General features: G+C 49.6%; 3 protein-coding genes across 4 annotated transcripts in view; 1 reads left to right on the forward strand and 2 right to left on the reverse strand.

Annotated features, from left to right (window-relative positions):
- GASK1A (golgi associated kinase 1A) overlaps positions 1–18,972 on the reverse strand; it is a 401,830-nt gene that overhangs the window by 39,527 nt on the left and 343,331 nt on the right. The window lies entirely within an intron of this gene.
- ANO10 (anoctamin 10) overlaps positions 9,873–18,972 on the forward strand; it is a 134,484-nt gene continuing 125,384 nt past the window's right edge. Inside the window, exon 1 of one of the 2 annotated variants that reach the window (XR_014773850.1) lies at positions 9,873–9,984. The gene's annotated coding sequence lies outside the window, so the exon portion shown is untranslated. Of the gene's footprint in view, positions 10,100–18,972 lie in introns of both variants that reach the window. The other variant, XM_084754207.1, reaches the window with a different exon arrangement.
- LOC311581709 (large ribosomal subunit protein eL42-like) lies at positions 11,471–12,926 on the reverse strand. Its single transcript, XM_084754228.1, has one exon. The coding sequence runs from the start codon at positions 12,843–12,845 to the stop codon at positions 12,525–12,527; it is 321 nt and encodes a 106-aa protein (XP_084610354.1). The 5' UTR covers positions 12,846–12,926; the 3' UTR covers positions 11,471–12,524.

Genomic DNA, 18,972 nt, shown 5'->3' on the forward strand with positions numbered 1-18,972 from the left:
ATGGATGAGCTGGAGCCGTGGCAGAAAATATTCTGGTCTGCCCGCCACCAACATGGCCAGCCGGCCGGATCCTCTGTCTGTGCAACATCCCTGCTGGTTTGGAGACAGTAGAGTTAATAGAGCATGTGGGGCAGCTTCAAGCAAATCCTTCCCACCATGTAGGCTAGGGTACACGTTTATCTTTTGTTTTCACTCTGTGTGTGTATGTGTCTGTGTGTGTGTGTCTGTGTGTGTGTGTGTGTCTGTGTGTGTGTGTCTGTGTGTGTATGTGTGTCTGTGTGTGTCTGTGTGTGTCTGTGTGTCTGTGTGTGTGTCTGTGTCTGTGTGTGCACGTGTGTCTGCATGTATGTGTGTGTGTGTCTGTGTGTGTATATATGTGTATGTGTATGTGTATGTATGTATGTATGTATCTGTCTCTGTGTGTGTGTGTATGTGTGTGTGTATGTGTGTATGTGTGTGTGTATGTGAGTATGTGTGTATATGTGTATGTGTGTGTATGTATGTGTGTATCTGTCTCTGTGTGTGTGTGTGTGTGTCTGTGTGTGTATGTGTGTGTGTATGTGTGTGTATGTGTGTGTCTGTGTCTGTGTGTGCACGTGTGTCTGCATGTATGTGTGTGTGTGTGTCTGTGTGTGTATATATGTGTATGTGTATGTATGTATGTGTGTATCTGTCTCTGTGTGTGTGTGTATGTGTGTGTGTATGTGTGTATGTGTGTGTGTATGTGGGTATGTGTGTATATGTGTATGTGTGTGTATGTATGTGTGTATCTGTCTGTGTGTGTGTGTCTGTGTGTGTGTGTATGTGTGTGTATGTGTGTGTCTGTGTCTGTGTGTGCACGTGTGTCTGCATGTATGTGTGTGTGTGTGTGTCTGTGTGTGTATATATGTGTATGTGTATGTATGTATGTGTGTATCTGTCTCTGTGTATGTGTGTATGTGTGTGTGTATGTGTGTATGTGTGTGTGTGTGTGGGTATGTGTGTATATGTGTATGTGTGTGTATGTATGTGTGTATCTGTCTCTGTGTGTGTGTGTGTGTGTGTGTCTGTGTGTGTGTGTCTGTGTGTGTCTGTGTGTGTGTGTATGTGTGTGTCTGTGTCTGTGTGTGCATGTGTGTCTGCATGTATGTGTGTGTGTGTGTCTGTGTGTGTATATATGTGTATGTGTATGTATGTATGTGTGTATCTGTCTCTGTGTATGTGTGTATGTGTGTGTGTATGTGTGTATGTGTGTGTGTGTGTGGGTATGTGTGTATATGTGTATGTGTGTGTATGTATGTGTGTATCTGTCTCTGTGTGTGTGTGTGTGTGTGTGTGTCTGTGTGTGTGTATGTGGGTATGTGGGTATGTGGGTATGTTCTAGTTTGTTTTCTGCTACCGTAATAAACAAGATGACCAAAAGGAGTTTTCAGGTGGGTTTATTTCAAGGGACACTCAGGCGGGAACTGACAGGAGAGAGCGTGGAGGAGTTCTGCCGCGCTTGGTTTTTATGCTTCACTTAGGTAGCTTTCTTACACAGCCCAAGCCCGTCTGCCCAGGGATGGCGCCACCCACAGGGAGATTACCAACTGAGGACAGGCCCCTTTGGCATGCCCACAGGCTAACCCGAGGGAGGCAGTTCTTCAGCTGAGGTCCCCTCTGCTCAGAGATGTCAGGTTGACAAGTAGATTAGCCATCATGCCCTAAATGCCCCAGTCAGTGCATGCAGGTCAAAGGGCAGCTTCGAGTGTTGGCGTTTCTCTGTGTTGCCAAAGCTTTGTCCAGCTGGAGGTGCAGGCCAGGACCGCTCACAGGGCCCTGTAAATCCTCTCTCCTTTCCACTCTGCCTCTGCCCCAGTTTACACTCCTTGCAAGCCCAATTCCCAACATAAGGCTTGCTTAGGCCAGTGACACGGCCATGAGTTCAACCCGTTGTGTCAGTGGTAATAACATACCCGTCCTCTGTAGGAACAGGGCTGCCACAGCTGCCTGCGCCTTCATCACACACCGATTCCTGGCGTCCTTGAAAAGTGCAGCCTTGACAGCCAGCCGCAGCCGTGAACACCAGAAGGCTGTAAAGGGAGCCCCACGGAGCTGCGGAGCCGCTGAGGCTGGCTGCGTGGTCTTGCAGCCCTGACTTAAAGTGCTAGTCTCTGACATTCCCCTCAAACAACGGAGCCCTGGGGTGTGGACTGGACTTGGTGATTTCTGCTAACAGAGGGGAAAAGGCAGGGACTATGCTGTGTGATTCGAGGGTTAGTGGATGCAGAGGTATCCTAGTCCTCAGTGCTGCTACCCCCCTCTCTCCCTCTCTCTTCTCTCTTCTCGCTTCTCGCTTCTCTCTTCTCTCTTCTCTCTCTCTCTCTCTCTCTTTCTCTCTCTCCCTCCCTCCCTCCCTCTTCCCCCGCCCCGCCTTTTCTCTCCTCTCTCTCTGCAGGCAGCGTGCTGCTATGTCATGGATATAAAACCTGGCAGCCGCTGTGGACTCAGACCCTCCAGCCTTCTGCCACTACAGCCTCCCACGACCGCTGGGTGGGAAGGACTCAGCGTGAAGCGCCAGGCTGAACCATCGTCAGTCCCGCTTCTCAGAAACTCTGTGAGGCCATCATAAATGTGCTGGTCAGTTGCTTTATCTAGGAGGACTGTTGTGGAGCGATGCTGTGCTCCCCCTTCCACCTGGGGGCGCTGTCGCACAGCAGCACAGCTTGTGAGTCTCCTCTTGGGCAGAGGAGAAATACTTCCATCTGGTCCCTCATGCTGGGGCTCAAACCCACACATATCATCAAGCTGTCACTGGACACTTGAGAGTTAAGTACTTTTACCTTTTAAATATGCAGTTCAATTTTCATGAATAGTAAGGTTTGTCACAATATCCCATTCATATTCCATTGAGCAGATTGAGTGTCCCACATGACATGTGTTAATTGCTTTGATTTTTGACAGCTAAAAAAAAAATCACACAATGACATATGCTTTCAAAGGAGTACTTATGATTCAAACATTTCTAATTTATATTCTTTTTATTAGCATTGTATAAAAATATCACAGGCAAGCTTTTCCCTTAAAGTTCTCAATTGTAATCAACAAAGATTTACATTTGCAAAATGTAATCAAGGACGCGTGGCAGCTCCCAGGTTTGCCATGCAATGGGGGCTGATTTTATTTCTGTTCTGTAATTTTGTTGACACAAAGGATGAAAATCAGTAGGAACAGGGGGCAGCTGAGCTGGTTTCAGCCTCTTGTCTCCGACACAGTGTGCTTCACACGGACTCCACCTCAGTGCTGCCCAGGCAGAGCAGCGTTGGACCTCTCACCTACCTGGTGGCCCTGACTCCGGCTGCCCATCGAGCGGGGTGAGGCTCTCAACCCTGACAGAAACCAATTGTTTTCAGGGAGAGGAACAGAGAGCACCTCAGCTGTTTTCTGTTGTTTTGGTTTTCCAGACAGGTTTTCTCTGTGTAGCCTTGACTGTCCTGGACTCGCTTTGTAGACCAGGCTGGCCTCGAACTCACAGCCTGCCTCTGCCTCCTGAGTGCTGGGATTAAAGGCAAGCTGTTTCCTGAGTGCTTTGGGCTTTGGCTCAGATCTCAGCGAGGCGCAATGAAGCTGGGAATGAGGTCCCAGTGAGACGGTTGCCCAAATGCCGTAGTGGAGGTAAATGTTTTTGTTTTGATCCCAAGTATGGGATGGGAAACAGACTTGTGAGAGACATCACCTGTCCACTAGAAGAGGAACAGCCTCTTGCGGGGACATGGTCTTTGCAAACTGATAAACATCCTAGTGTGGACTCTGAGAAGATACACACACACACACACACACACACACACACACACACACACACACACGGCATCGTTTCCTATTGTTTGGCTGTTTATTGCTCTACTTCCAGACACTCCTAGAGAGAAATGCTCCAGAGCACGCTTCGAGTTCCGGCTGTTGTTCTGGGTTTCTGCTACTGAGGTTGCTGTTGCCTTTGCTGAATTGCTTGTTTGCTGTTCAGCGGGTCCGCTGGAACCCTGAAGACTGCGCCACTGGAATCGCGCCCAGGAACTGAGTCTCCTGTTCTCATTAACCTCTCTTCTCTCCTATCTGGGGCAGGTGGGTTGGAAAGGCAGTATACGCACTAAATAGGAAGCCGGGCGTGGTGGATGTGGTGGCGCACACCTTTAATCCCAGCACTGGGGAGGCAGAGGCAGGTGGATCTCTGTGAGTTTGAATCCAGCCTGGTCTACAGAGTGAGTCCAGGAAGACAGAGAAACCCTGTCTTGAGAAAACAAAACAAAATAAAACAAAAGCCCTAAATAAAGACGGTTTGAAAAAGTTTGAAGCCTACAGAATGCCTAGTAGCTTGTGACACCGTCCCCCAGCTCCCCATCTCTTGCAGCAGCCGGAGCGCATCCCTGGAAGATAATTACCTTAGCACCACTTCAAGGTCCTCCCTTCCTCACCTGCATCCACCCTGCCTGGGCCCCTGCACCTGTTGTCCCCAAATCTCTAGGCCCATCCACCTGGTGATGTCACTATTCTCCTTTTGTGGTCTTCAGTAGGCAGTAAAGGAAATCTGAAGGGCGCTGAACCAAACGGGCAGACCCCGAGGGTAAAGTGACAGGTTTCCTTTTCCTGTCTTTTAATTTAAAAAAAAAAAAAATCTGAGGTTGTGTAGCAGGTGCCCTTCCTGTCACCGGGATGAAATTCCTCCCACAAAAGCAACTTAGCCTGCTGTCGAATTTCAGCAGCAGCCTGTCCTGCTGCTGGACACTGTTCTAATGTGCGTGTGTGGATGGGGAGGGGGTGGGGTGGCAGGAATGTGAGGTGCTGGTCACACCGCATCCACCGTCGGGGGCAGAATGAAATGGGCGCTGCTGCTCGGCTCAGTTCCTCCTTTTCGTTCAGCCGAGGATGCCGCCAGCCGTGGGATGCGCAGGCCCGACCAGGCTGCATCTTCACATGTCTGCCTGTCTCATCTGGACGCTCCCTCGCAGGCACCCAAGGTTTGTCCTCTCAGGTGTGACTCCAGATCCACTCAGTCGTTTCTTACCCCTCTTTCCCCCTGTTTTTATAAAAAAAAAAAAATTCAACTCTGCTTCCCACGGGCTAGCCTTGAAATTCTTGTTTTTTTCCAAAGCCATGAACCCCCAGTTTGCATGCAGTTCCTTTAAAAAAAAAAAAAAAAAACAAAAAACAAAAACAAAAAAAACTCGAAGCCTTCAGCTCTGAAGAGGACAGCACTGAGCTGTATGTTAGCAGAAGCCGCCCGATCTCCTTGTGACCCTGTAGTTAATACCAGGAACCATCAGGGTCACAAGGCCCCGGTGACAGCCACATCCTTTGTCTTGTCTCTGGCCCGGCTGCCCACTCATGCCTTTTGACAGAGTAACTTGTTAGCTCACACATGGATGGATTTCCAAATCCCTGCTGCCCTTGGCCCCACTGAAAGCACGCTCCTGTAGCTAAGTTACCCAGCGTTGACCATGTGTGCTTCTCCTCTGTGAGCAAGGTCACAGAGGGCTCCGAGCACGCCAATGGCTCGTCCTTGGAACATATTAGACACACAGAAGAAGGAAAGAGGCCTGTGGGCCGGTTAGCCTGTCCCGCTAAGACCAGAAACGGAAGAGGCAACTGGAGCTGACGTGTCTGGTTATTCCGCAGATGTGAAACAGCCCTGACCCAAAACACAGCAGAACTAACGGAGCGCGTTTAGTCAGATATTTAAAATACCTGTGTGATACATCGGCATCCCAAAGAAAGAGAGGGGGCAGCAGCCCATACTGCAGGGAGAGTGCAAAGGATTTCCAACATTCCTTTCCAGACAGACGGAACAGATCTTTAAAATATGAAAATAAGCTTCTGTTGTCCATTCCTCAATATCGACATGCAAAACATTTTTTAAAAATCATCTTAATGACATTTAAAGGTCATTTTCTTTCCCATTTATTTCTATTTGTTCTGTTGAGACATTTTAAACAGTGTGCAAAAAAAAATATTTGACTATAATTGATTTGGTTTAAAGGTTACTGTCAGATGTTACATTTTAAATGTAAATTTGTACATTCAGAGTAGTAATTCTCCAGCAACGTTGCTATTTATATAGCCTTTTTTTTTTTTTAATCCATCACTCTGCAGAACCTTATTTCTGGTGTCGTGTGTTTTCTGTGTGTTCCTGTGTGAGGATGCTCATGTGTGTGCCGATGAGCGAGTGTGTTTGTGGGGGGGGGGCAGAGACCACCCCTGGGTGTTGTCCCTCCTTGTTATTCACTGTGGGTTTTTTTGAGATAGAGCCTCTCACTTGCCTGGAACGCCATCATGCTATTCCGGCTGGCCTGGGCAGCCATCTACCATTCTCTGCTGCCTCGGTACCCCGGGCGCCCATCCAGTCCTTCTCTTTTTTTTTTTTTAAGATGTGAGTTGTACGAATGAACCAGGTCTTCATACTTGAAAAGCAAGTACTTTACTGACTGGACTATGTCCCAGCTCTAAGCTTTCACTTTAAAAATTATGTAATTTTAGAGGCTGGAGAGATGGTTCAGTGGTTAAGCACACGGCGGAACTGGCTGCTCCTCCAGAGTACCCCGGGTTCGATTCCCAGCACCCACATGGCAGCTCACAACAAATGCTTAGTTACCAGGGAGTGGCACTGTTTGAAAGGATGAAAAGAATTAGGAGGTGTGGACTTGTAGGAGAAGGCGTGTCCTTGTCGGAGGAAGTGTGTCACTGGGGGGTGGGGCTTCGAGGTTTCAAACGCTCAAGCCAGGCCCAGTGTCTCTCTCTTCCTGCTGCCTGAAGATCCAGCTGTAGAGCTCTCAGCTGCGTCTCCAGGACCATGTCTGCCTGCATGCCGCCATGCTCCCCGCCTCCCGTGTTTTGTTTGTTTGTTTTGAGACAGGATTTCTCTGTTCTGTGTAGCCTTGGCTATTCTGGACTCGCTTTGTAGACCAGGCTGGCCCCGAACTCACAGCGATCCTCCTGCCTCTGCCTCCCGAGTGCTGGGATTGAAGGCATGCGCCACCACACCCAGCTAGTGAGTCATTCTTATACAATGAGAATATTTAAAAATAATTCTTAGGAAAAAATGTGTGGCGATGTGTATGCCAAGTATAAAACCCTTTTAAAAAGCCAGAACTGTTGTCTCAACTTCTCTAGTAAAACTCCCATTTGTAGGCCTGGAAACAGCAGCTTGAAGAGGATGGATATTAGACAGTTTTTGTCATTTTTTTCTTAGAAAATATCCAGGAAGAATAAGCACGCTGAGACACAGAAAAACAAACCCCTGCCTTTGGCGACACAAGGTGAAACTTAAGGCACAGGAACCGCAGAGGGAGTGGTTCCCAGTGGGCGGGCTGGCGGGGAGAGGCAGGCTCACCGTTGGGGGTCTCAGATAAGGATGATAGGCACTCCAGGGTACGGAGCTTTCTATGTGGGTGAAGGGGACTGAACTCAAGTCCTCAGGCTTGTGTGCCAAACACTTCAGCAGCCGAGCTATCACCTCCTTGGCCCTTTAGTTGGATTGGAAGGTTTCATTTCTGACCCAAACTAGAGGAGATCCACTAGAGTTGATGCCTCACTCGCTGTTGCTAAAACATCTGGCAAAATACAACAGCAATGACATAAATGACAGTGGGAGGAATGGGCAGGGAACCCCAAACAGAGACCAAATAGGGGCCAGTATGTCTCTCAGTCATGAGATTCCTCTTGTGTTTGTTGTTTTGGCTTTAAAAAAAAAAAAAGATTTATTTATTTATTATTTATACACAGTGTTTTGCCTGCAAGAGCACCTGCAGGCCAGAAGAGGGCGCCAGATCTCACTATAGATGGTTGTGAGCCACCATGTGGTTGCTGAGAATTGAATTCAGGACCTTTGGAAGAACAGCCAGTGCTCTTAACCTCTGAGCCGTCTCTCCAGCCCTATTGTCTTGGTTTTTTTCCCTTCCTCTCAACTACCTGTTGGCTTTGATCTGAAGTCTGCCTGAAATGGGAACTAACAATCAGAAATAAAACAAGCCTGAGAATCCTTAGCACCCAACAGCAAGGAACAAGATAAAGTGATGTGAACTCCCGACTGCTTTCCTTTCTGAGACTGGCCTGGCCGAGAAGCACCTAAGACAGAGAGAGAAAACTCTGTCTTTGAGGGGCCATGGTTCTCAGGGTTCAACCCTTATTACAGCTCCTCATGTTGGGACGACCCCAACCCTAAAATTATTTTCATTGCTACTTAATATCTGTAACTTCGCTACCGTTATAAACCATAATGTAAATATCTGTGTTTTCTGATGGCCTTAGGCAACCACTGGGAAAAGTCATGTGACCCCCCCCCCAAAGGGGGTCATGATCCATGAGACCCGGTGTTCTAGAGGGAGCTCTTGGGAGCCTGCTGGAAAGCTCAGAGCCTGGGGAGCAGAGCTGAAGGGGCCTAGTTCCAGGTAGTGGCTGGTTATGCAGCAAAGGTTAACTAAGACATGCCTGTGCCAGCCTGCCTCTTTGCTGCTTTGCTCAAAGGCAGACCAAACCCAACTTAGGGAGGAAAGGGTCGGCCATGAAGGGGAGGCAGGCTCCTGGAGACAGGGCCTGAAGCAGAGGCCACAGAACACCGCTTGCTGCCTTGCTCAGTCGGCTTCCTTACACAGCCAAGTCCCACTCTCTTAGGAGGGTACCACCCATGGTGCCCAAACCATCCAGAAGATGCCCCACAGAGGCCAAAAAGCCTGTCTGATGGAGGCCGTTCCTTAACGCTCCTTCTTCAGGACGTGTCCGGTTCTCAAAACCCAAGCAGCACGATGCCTCACTTCAGTCTCACCTTCCGCGTGGGATCAGAACTTGTACTCTTTGTTTAACTGGGGGGGAGGGGGGAGGGGCGCGTCTCACTACACTGCTCAGGCTGCTCTGCAGCTCCCTAGGTTCAAGTGATCTTCCATCCAGTAGCTGAGACTGCAAAAGTGTGTGCCACCAACACAGCGGAACCAGGTTTTCTTAATTTGGAGGTGATAAGATTACCCTCGTGAGGGCTGCAGATACAGGTCAACGGAAAAATCTCTTCTCTAGCACATGCAAGGCTCTGGATTCAATCTCCAGAATAAAGACCGAGCAAAAAGGATTTTAAAAATATTCCGTCCAAACGACATTTTTCAAACTTTTCTAATGCCAAAAGATGAAGTTACGTACAAGGATGAGTGTAAGTTCAAGGAACGAGAAAACAGGACTCTGCAGATAGAGTCCACAAGGCCACCGAGTGGTCAATTGACTCTAATGGTTAGTGCTCATGAACGTTTTGCCTTGGTTTTCAGAAAGGAGCTTCAGGACCCTGCTGAAACAGCCCAGAACTGCTCCTTAGGGCGGTCAGGGGCTAGGGGAGCATCCTCCAGCACGGAACACCCCGGGGGGTCGGGGTGGAGGCCTTGCTTAGCTTGCCCTGCTTGGCCAAGGGAACCTGGATCAGAAGAGTGTGGAGGGTAGAATGTGCAGGGGACGGGGACACGATGCATCACCGCAAGGTGAGGTTTCAGTGATAAATACGATCTGAGCTTCTCATCACCTGGAAGTCGGGTACAACTAAAACGAGACTTGTGCTCACACTGGATTCTGGTCTAATTAAGAAAAAGGAGGCATAAGTGCCTTCCATTCCCAGCCCGTGAGGCCCCACCCCTTCCGCCGAGGCTCCGCCTCTCCCTCGGAGTGACTACAGACCAGGCCCCGCCCCTCCTCGCCGCCTTACCGCCTCTACCTGTCACAGCTGCTCCATCACTGTCTCACCACATAGACAGCTGGCGAGAGGCCCGCCAATGCAGCCCCGCCCCCTCCCACCAAAATGACAGCCCTCAAGGCCCCGCCCCCTTCGACAGACCTATAACCACTAAGGCCCCGCCCCGTTCACCGTGATCCCGCCCCCAGACGGAGTGACAGCCGGAAGGCCCCGCCCCTCCCGGTCTCCCATCCCCCGTCCGCCCCGCCCTAGCGCTGCGAGCCCGGTTCTCCCGGCTGGGGCAGCCCCGGAGGACGTTGCTTGGGTGGCTGGTGAGTGAGTGGGGGAGGGGGGTGCAGCCGGTGCGGTGGGCCCGCCGGGGATCCCTTCCCCCCAACCGCCGGAAAGAGACACAACCGCGCAGGGCGGAGCTAGAGATCCGCAAGGGTGAGGGAGCGTGCGGAGGCAGGGGGATGTCTGCCGGCTTGGGACTGGCGTCAGGCCTGGGGCGGGGCCGGCTGTGATTGACGCGTGGGGTCCCGGGGTGCCCGGCTGCTCTGATTGACACTTCGGGGAGGAAGCCTGGTGGCCTTGAGCGAGGCCTCGGCCAAGCGGCTCTGAGTCACACCTCCCCGGCGGCTCTAAGGTGGCGGACAGATCCGCTTCTGACTGGGCCCACTGTGTGCTTCCCTCAGCTGGGTGTTGCCAAGAAGTCCTGTCTTTTTCAGATCCATTCCTACTTCACAGTTGTATGGCATTCCCTGAACCCCTGGACGTGTAATTGAATCCTGTGGGTTTTAAAAGTTTCCAGTGCACGTGAGCCGCCTGGTTTTTCACTTAAAGTCACAGTAACCTCAGAGGACTAGCCGGTTTAAGGGTTCTTTCTGTCCTAACTTCCCACAGCTTTAAATGCAGCCTTTAGCTGAGGGCTCTGTCCACCTGGCGTGACGAAGTCCCGAGTGCACTCACACAGACTTTACCAGGCATATAGCTCATTTAAAAAAACTTTGTGTGTTCGTGTTCACGTGTGAGTGCAGGCACGAGGAAACCACGCGGGCCTGTGGAGGTCAGAGGGCCCCAGGTGTGGACCCTTGCCTACCTGCTGGCTTGAGACAGGATGCCTCTTCAGTGTTCGCTGCTGTGCCGCCTGCGCTGGGCGACTGGGCCTCAGTGGCTCTGGCTTCTGCCTCCCCAGCCTGGAGTTCCAGAAGCACTCTACTGCGTGGCTTAAGGTGCGGCCTGGGGTCCAAATTTAGGTCCTCGAGACCCAGAATAGTGGACAGGTGTAGACAAGACCTGGTGTAGTCAATGTGAGTTGATGTGGATGCATGTGTGTGTGAAGAGGATGACTAGACAAGTCGGAACAAAGAAAAAGTTGAAAGTGTAAAGGCTGTGTAGAAACGCTTTGTAGAAACGCTTTGTAGAAACGCCCCGAATTGTCTAGCCACTACTTAACATTTTGTCTTTCTTCCTGATTTGTATATTTAGTAGGGTGTGTGTGTGTGTGTGTGTGTGTGTGTGTGTGTGTGTGTGTGTGTGTGTGAATGTGGGTGTACACAAGCCATGGACTGTGTGTAGAGGTCAGAGGTCAAATTTTGGGAGCCAGTTCTCTCCTTCCATTTTATGTGAGATGTAGGACTAGAACTCAGTCTGTTTGGGTGGCAAACCCACCCCTTCCCCGCCCCCAACCATCTTGCCAAACCGATTTTTTAAAAATACTTTTGTGTATCTAAACATACACATTACACCGTGGGGCAGTGTTCCGATATTGACTTTTTTCCAACTGAACATTTTCTCATTATTCTCCCTTATCCTTGATCACTAAAAATTCACACTGAATAACCAGCTATTCGTTTAAAAGTAATATTAGTATTTCAGCTAAGTGTTTTATACATGCTGGAAGGTGAAGAATTAGAGATGATGAAGGCAGTTAGGTTTGCCGAGTGTTTAAGTGCAATCTCTGCTACTCTGAAGCTTTCTGCTTTTACACACAGTAACATCTTTGTTTTTGGAAGATGCCAGATCAGAATGCTGTTTGTCCTGGTTGTTGTTTTTCAGTTGTTGCTGCTGGTTTTTTTTGTTGTTGTTTGTTTGTTTTTGTTTTTTTGTGGTTGTTGATTTCAACTGGACACAAGCTATCCTCATCTGAGCAAATTGACTCGAAAAACAAGTCTTTGGGTTGTTTTCTTGATTACTGATTGATGAGGGAGCCCCGGGTCCTCTCCCACTGTGGGTGGGCCATCCCTAAGCAGCTGGGTGGGTTGTATAAGGAAGCGAGCTGAGCAAGCCAGCAAGCAGCACTCCTCCGTGGCCTCCTCTTCAGTTCCTGCCATCGGTTCCCGACCTGGCTTCCCTGATGATGGAAGCCGAGTAACCCCTCCCTCGCCCAGTTCCTTTTGTCCTGGTGTTTATCAGAGCAGTAGACACTCACAGACAGGGTCCCCTGTGGCCCGAGGCTGCTGTTCTGACTGTGTGGGAGCTTTTACGTGCACCTGTTGGAAAGGGATTTGGCGGGGAAGAGATGCCTTAAATGGTTTTTATTTTGAAATGATTTTGGTTTTTAAAATATCTGCCAAAATTTTAGAGTTCTCGTGTGTCATGTTCCCTGATGCTAACTCCTTGTATACTCTGAGAACAATAATTCCCAAACACAGAAACCCAGCATGAACCAGCTCCATTACGTGACCAGCAGACCACAGAATGAGGCAGTCTCTCGCTCATGCTAGGATCCAGGGTTGTACGCAGCTGTGGCGCGGCCTTAGCTTTTTTTTTTTTTTCTTGACCACTTTCTTTATTCCTTCCCAAAAGACCAACTGCAATGAAATGCAGTGAGTCAAAGCTCATGGCTTACTGTGTTCATAACAACATCACCTTAGGACTGGATCACTTGGCCCTTTCTCCTCTTATCGCTTCCCAGTTCAAAATGCCTGCATCTCTTAACAGCCAGCATCCTCTTAGATCTGCAGTTGGGCTCCACACCCTCCAGTCTCAGCACAATCTTCTTTGTAGTTTTAGCCTTTTTGCGGAAAACAGGCGTAGTCTGCCCGCCATAGCCACTCCATTTCCTGTCATAACGCCGCTTTCCCTGAGCATGTGAAGAATCCTTGGCCTTCGTGTACTGTGTCACTTTGTGGGGTTGGTGCTTGCCACATTTCTTGCAAAATGTCCAGCGTGTCTTAGGAACATTCACCATGTTGGCAGAAGTGTTATTGGCTCAGAAAGCTGTCCTTAGCTTTTAATGAAGGCCTCCTCCCGGACAGGACGGGCAGGTGCGGAGCTGTGCAGCAGAGCAGGCCTGCCACAAAGGCGTCTCCTGGACGCTGTGTCGATGGAGGGATGCTTACTCCCACCTCCATCCGCCATGCACACAAGCTGCTATTTGAGTGAATTACACACTAAAAAGGGCACTTTCCCTGTGTGTCCTCTTTACTTGCTCTCTACCTTGTTTGGTTGGTTTTGGTGGTGGTGGTGGTGTTCTTTCTTGAGACAGGGTTTCTCTCTGTAGCCCTGGCTGTCCTGAAACTCACACTGTAGACCAGGCTGGCCTCGAACTGACAGAGATTCGCCTGTTAATGCTTCCTGAGTGCTGGGATTAGATGTGTGCACCGTCACCACCACCTCGTTTCTACCTTGGATTTTGTTTTTTGTTTTTTTGTGTTAGGGTCCCTCGTTGTTGCAGAGTTCATCAGGTGGCTAGGCTGGCTGACTGGGGGAGCCCCAGGGTCTCACCTGCCTCTCCCTGCCCAGCACCACGATTACAAGCTTATGCTTAACTTGCCTAGTGTGGTTTTAAAATGTATTTTGTTTTATTTTATGTGCACTGGAGAGAGGGTGTCAGATCCTCTGGACCTGGAGCTACAGACAGTTGTGAGCTGCCACGTGGGTGCTGGGAATTGAGCCTGGGTCCTGTTGAGCCATCTCTCTAGCCCCAGTGCCCCAGTGTTTTATTGTATTATTTATCTATTTGCTTATTATTTTCTTTTTGAGGCATGGTTTCTCTGTCTCAAGAGACCAGCCTGGCCTCGAACTCACAGTGATCTGCCTGCCTCTGCCTCCGTAGTGCTGTGATTAAAGGCCTGCGCCACCACACCTGGCGCCCCAGCGTTTTAATGTCAGCTCTGGGGATTGAACTCGTATCCTCATGCTCCCGAGGTGAGCAACTTACTGACTGAGCCACCTTCCCAACAGTATAGCTTTCTACACTTAGTATCAATTCCAAGTCACCTCCACGTCCCAGAATAGGACTGATGAGGAAATCCAAGTGTCTTCACTTCTTCATTAGGATAGAAAGTCAGCAGGGATCCCTTGTGAGGCAGAGTGCCAAGTGCCAGCTCCTTCTCCATAAGTGTTTGAGCCTGGTGATTAAAATCAGTCTTCCCTCGGGCGTGCGCGCAGCACTCTCGTTTGCCTCACTCAGATGTTCCCACTCTGCTTCCCCGCTGAGTAACTTGGTCCTGCTTCTCCTTGAGCATGAAATAAGGTGGTTGTGTGTGGGTGAAATCAGGTGGGGCTGTTTGGAACAGGATCTCACTCTGTGACTCAGACTGTTCTGGAACTCTCTGTGGCCCAGCTGGCCTCAGTTTGCCACCCTCCGGCTGGCTTTAGCCTCCAGAGTGCTGGGAGCACAGGTTTGTGCCACCACTTTCAGCTTGATAAAATGGTGCATGACGACGCAGCTGTGCAGTTTCCTTCGTAGCCTGGGAATTTGTGACAGTTCCACTGTTTCACATAAACTAATGAAGGACATAACACCCAGAGAACACAGCACCCTTACTCTTTGCTGGGTCTTAGGTAGAATCCCTTCCATGCGCACAACTACTCCACCTCGGGCCTCCCCACCGGAGCGCCTCCCAGGGAGCTCAGCGACTTCTCCCCACTTGAAACACCCTTTGGAGCTGCCTCTTGTGGGCCAGTGTGAAAATGGGTGAATCCACTTCTCAAGCGGGTGTCTGTGCTCTGTTGGTAACATGTGAAAGAAGAGCCCAGCACAGCTGTCAGGAGCCCGTGCAGGCCCTGAGAAACCCTGGCTGCTCAGCTTTCAGGTCGCTCTCACTGTTGTCCTGATGGGGTGTGCTGGACACAAAAGAGAAAATCACCCTACCCCACAGTGCCCTGGAGGTTGGGCTTTTTAGATGGCCCCTGCCACAGCCATGGCTGCTGCGCTCACACTCCTGTCTGACTCTGTTCACTCCGTGTGGCCATGGTACAGCAAATGTCCACTGCGACCTTTGGTCACAAATCTCAGTGTAGGCCGAGGCTGTTTCTCACCACACACCCCTTACTCAAGCTTTCAGGGCTGCCAGGGGGCCAGGAAGAGTGGTGCAGACTAGTGGCCGCCTGCCAGTTATTACAACATAAAGGCCTGTCACACCCACACACCACCCCCACATGCAGAGCACAGAGAGGTATAGGGAACCCCAGACAGGGCCGCCAAGAGATGTCATCATATGAAAAAGGGGGTTGAGAGAGACCATGTTAGTGCTACTGTGCTGAGGGCACAAGTATTCTGAGCAGAGGGGAGGAGCAGAGACGGCTGGTGGTGGAGGGTGCGTGTGCTCTGTAGGCGAGCGGTCTGGTTCACTGTGGTCTGGTGGGGCACAACTGCCGTGTGGCTGAGCATAGCAGCAGGACTGATGACCAGGGCTGCCTGCTGCCCTTCCCCTCTCTCAGGATTTGTGTTACTGACAGTGGAGCCTAAGCCCTTCTGACACTTGTGATGGAACTAAAAGTGTGTGTGTGTGTGTGTTGCATGTGCACATGTATGATAGGTGTGTATGTTCACATGTATGGCTGGTGTGTGTATGAACATGTGTGGCTGGTATGTATGTATGTGAACATGTGTGGCTGGTCTGTATGTGTGTGAACATGTGTGGCTGGTGTGCATGTGTGTGAACATGTGTGGCTGGTGTATGTATGTGAACATATGTGGCTGGTGTATATGTGTGTGAACATGTGTGGCTGGTGTGTATGTGTGTGAACATGTATGGCTGGTGTGTATGTGTGTGAACATGTGTGGCTAGTGTGTATGTGTGTGAACATGTGTGGCTGGTGTGTATGTGTGTGAACATGTGTGGCTGGTGTGTATGTGTGTGAACATGTGTGGCTGGTGTGCATGTATGTGAATATGTATGGCTGGTGTGCATGTGTGTGAACATGTATGGCTGGTGTGCATGTGTGTGAACATGTGTGGCTGGTGTGCATGTGTGTGACATGTGTGGCTGGTGTGCATGTGTGTGAACATGTGTGGCTGGTGTGCATGTGTGTGAACATGTATGGCTGGTGTGCATGTGTGTGACATGTGTGGCTGGTGTGCATGTGTGTGAACATGTGTGGCTGGTGTGCATGTGTGTGAACATGTATGGCTGGTGTGCATGTGTGTGAACATGTGTGGCTGGTGTGCATGTGTATGAACATGTATGGCTGGTGTGCATGTGTGTGACATGTGTGGCTGGTGTGCATGTGTATGAACATGTATGGCTGGTGTGCATGTGTGTGACATGTGTGGCTGGTGTGCATGTGTGTGAACATGTGTGGCTGGTGTGTATGTGTATGAACATGTATGGCTGGTGTATATGTGTGTGAACATGTGTGGCTGGTGTGCATGTGTGTGACATGTGTGGCTGGTGTGCATGTGTGGCAGGAGTGCATTCCTGTGTACTTCCATTCTGAGGTCAGAGGAAGAACTAGGATTCTGACTTGACCCTTCCATGCCTTATCCCTGCGGGACAGGCCTCTTCCTGGAACCATGATGGTGGCCATAAGCCCCAGAGACCCCTTATCTCTGTTCTGCCATGGCTCTGAGGTCACACATGTGCAGGTCCACACTGGCTTTTTATGTGAATTCTGGGGGTTTGAACTCAGCTCACATCTGCTGACATTATTGTGCATTTAGTGTGCGTTCTACATGGAGTCCTGAGTACAGTTTTCTTACATTGTGAGAGCAGTCACCAGCTATTAATAACTAAGTGTAACTTTATGAACATAGTTGGATCCATTTCCTATCGTGTGTGGTCCTGCCGTGCCCCAGGTATTCAGTCAGCTGTTGGGCGATGTTTGGATATCAGGTTGTTTCTCTCGTTTCATTTTTCTTTCTTTCTTTTTTTTTTTTTTTTTTTTGGTTTGTTTTTTTCAAGACAGGGTTTCTCTGTGTATCCTTTGCTGTCCTGGACTCACTTTGTAGACCAGGCTGGCCTCCAACTCACAGTGATCCACCTGCTTCTGCCTCCTGAGGTGTGTGCCACAATGCGCAGCTCAGGATTTTTTTTTTTTGCATAAGTACACAAATAAATAAAATAAAATAATGAGCTTTTCATATTTCATTCCAAGACCCTTTAGAGATACATTTTATTAATATAGTAGTAATGAACATCTACATAAAAATGAACATTAAATAAAAATACATTTTATTTACTTTTCTTCTTGGAGTAAATTTAAGGGAATAACACTGCTGTTACTGTGTAGACATTTATCTTCTGGCAAATTGGAAATGGGGATGTATCTTGTTACCTTTTGTTTTACTAGTGACCTTGGATGTCTTTTCAGATGTGGTTGATACACTCCTTTTGAGAGTTGTGTTTTTGTGTTTGATGTGGTTTTTTTTCCCCCCTGTTAATTTCTAGAACTTGCAGGTGATATATATTAGCACTTGCTCACCATACATGCTGTTAAGGGTCTGCCTTGGGTAATGAGTGACACAGAGTCTCTTAGGTGAGATAGATGTTTTTTACGGGTTCTAGGGGTGTTCATAGACCTGCTTGAAGAGAGGCGTGTTCTGGCTTCTCAGCAAGATTGCTTTGCGACCCAGTAACTGTGAATGACGTAGGCGATTAGCCACAGCAGGCAGCGTGGACATGCTTTGCTGTGCTGACCTTTGATGCATGTCTCACACTCTGAGCACTCTGCTCTTTCTCCTCCCGGAGTTTCCACTCACTTCAGTTGGAAGCCTTGTGCTTATATGTGACTAACAGAAGGCTGTCACTCCCCGGCCACCATTAGAGACCCCTGGGGTCCCCTTTCAGTCTTCTTTGCCTCCTGGATCCTCTTCCCTGAGCTCACTCTGTGATAACTGGATGCTAGGATGCTTGCTGCTAGACTAGGTGCTTCTATTAGCAAGTGAGCCTCACCAGGTCTCACTTGTTGCTTTCTCTCTCTTACTCTTAGGCTCTACGGCTGTAGCAAGTACATAATGCATGTTTGTCGTGGTTGCTACTATGATGTGGAGGCCGTGAGCCAAGCCTCGCACTCTCCTATAGACCGCTGTTTCCCCACTTTAAACTCGCCATGTAGCTCAGGCTTCAAGCCCGTGGTCCTTTGGCTTTGGCCTCAGTAGTGCAGATGCTACAGGGATGCTCTGTGCCCCTGGCCTCCTGCTATGGAATCACCAGTGCCTCAGCCACAGGACAGGAGTGTGGCTCCGTGCTCTCCTGCTGGGAAGGAAACCAGTCTTCTGGTTCCAGTCGGCCTGCGACTGGCAGACTCCTCAGAGGCCTGCAGGGATTGTCGCCCCTGAGCAGGCACTGTAGGTCTGTGTGCAGACCTGCTTTCAGACTCTGTAGTCCTTGAAACTGATGGAGGCATACCTAGCCTTAAGAGTAAGTAAAGGGTCAGGCTTAGCCTGTGGATTGCTGTTGGGTCTAGCTCACTGTTTGATTGTTTATTGAGAAAAGATTTCTCTGCTTAACAGTCAGGCTGTTCTGGACTCACTCTGTAGACCAGGATGGCCTCAAACTTACAGAGATCTTCCTGCCTCCTGAGTGCTGGGATCCAAGGCGTGTGCCACCACACCCAGCCTAGCTCACAGTTTACACAGGAGGTGATGCATCATGGTTGAGAGGCGTGGCAGTGTCATATGCTGTGGCAGTGTCACAGGCCATGCCATCCCAAGTCAAGAAGCAGACACTGCGGGATGCAGGCGCTCAGCTTACTTCCTCTGCTTTGCTCGTTCAGGGTCCTGCTCTGTGGAGCTGTCGCCATCTCTCCCCACCATCAAAGACTGTGTCTCTGCAGACTGTGAGCCAGAATCAATTCTTTCTCCCTTAAGTTGTTTCCTGTTAAATTCCTGGTCACAGCCATGAAGAAAAAATTACATCAGGTGACAAAAGGCAGCAAAGCCCCAGCTACAGAAAGAAAGCAAAGGGTTTAGTAGTGAGAGAAGGCCAAGTGTATACTTGTTAGCTCTCCCAGTGCGCATCAGAGTTCATGAGCAGAAGCCGCTCAGGGGAGGTGGTTGCGGGTAGGGCAAGTCCTCTCTTGTGATATAGGAAACCAGACTGTTATGTCTCTACCATCCCATGCGTTCCTGGAAAGGGAAAGGAAGCCTG

The sequence above is a fragment of the Acomys minous genome (assembly GCF_964271855.1).
Source record: "Acomys minous genome assembly, chromosome: 13".
Taxonomy (NCBI): Eukaryota; Metazoa; Chordata; class Mammalia; order Rodentia; family Muridae; genus Acomys; species Acomys minous.

Coding starts and splice junctions, on each gene's coding strand:
- LOC311581709 (XM_084754228.1), bottom strand. CDS start 12,845: ATGGTGAATGTTCCTAAGACACGCTGGACATTTTGCAAGAAATGTGGC.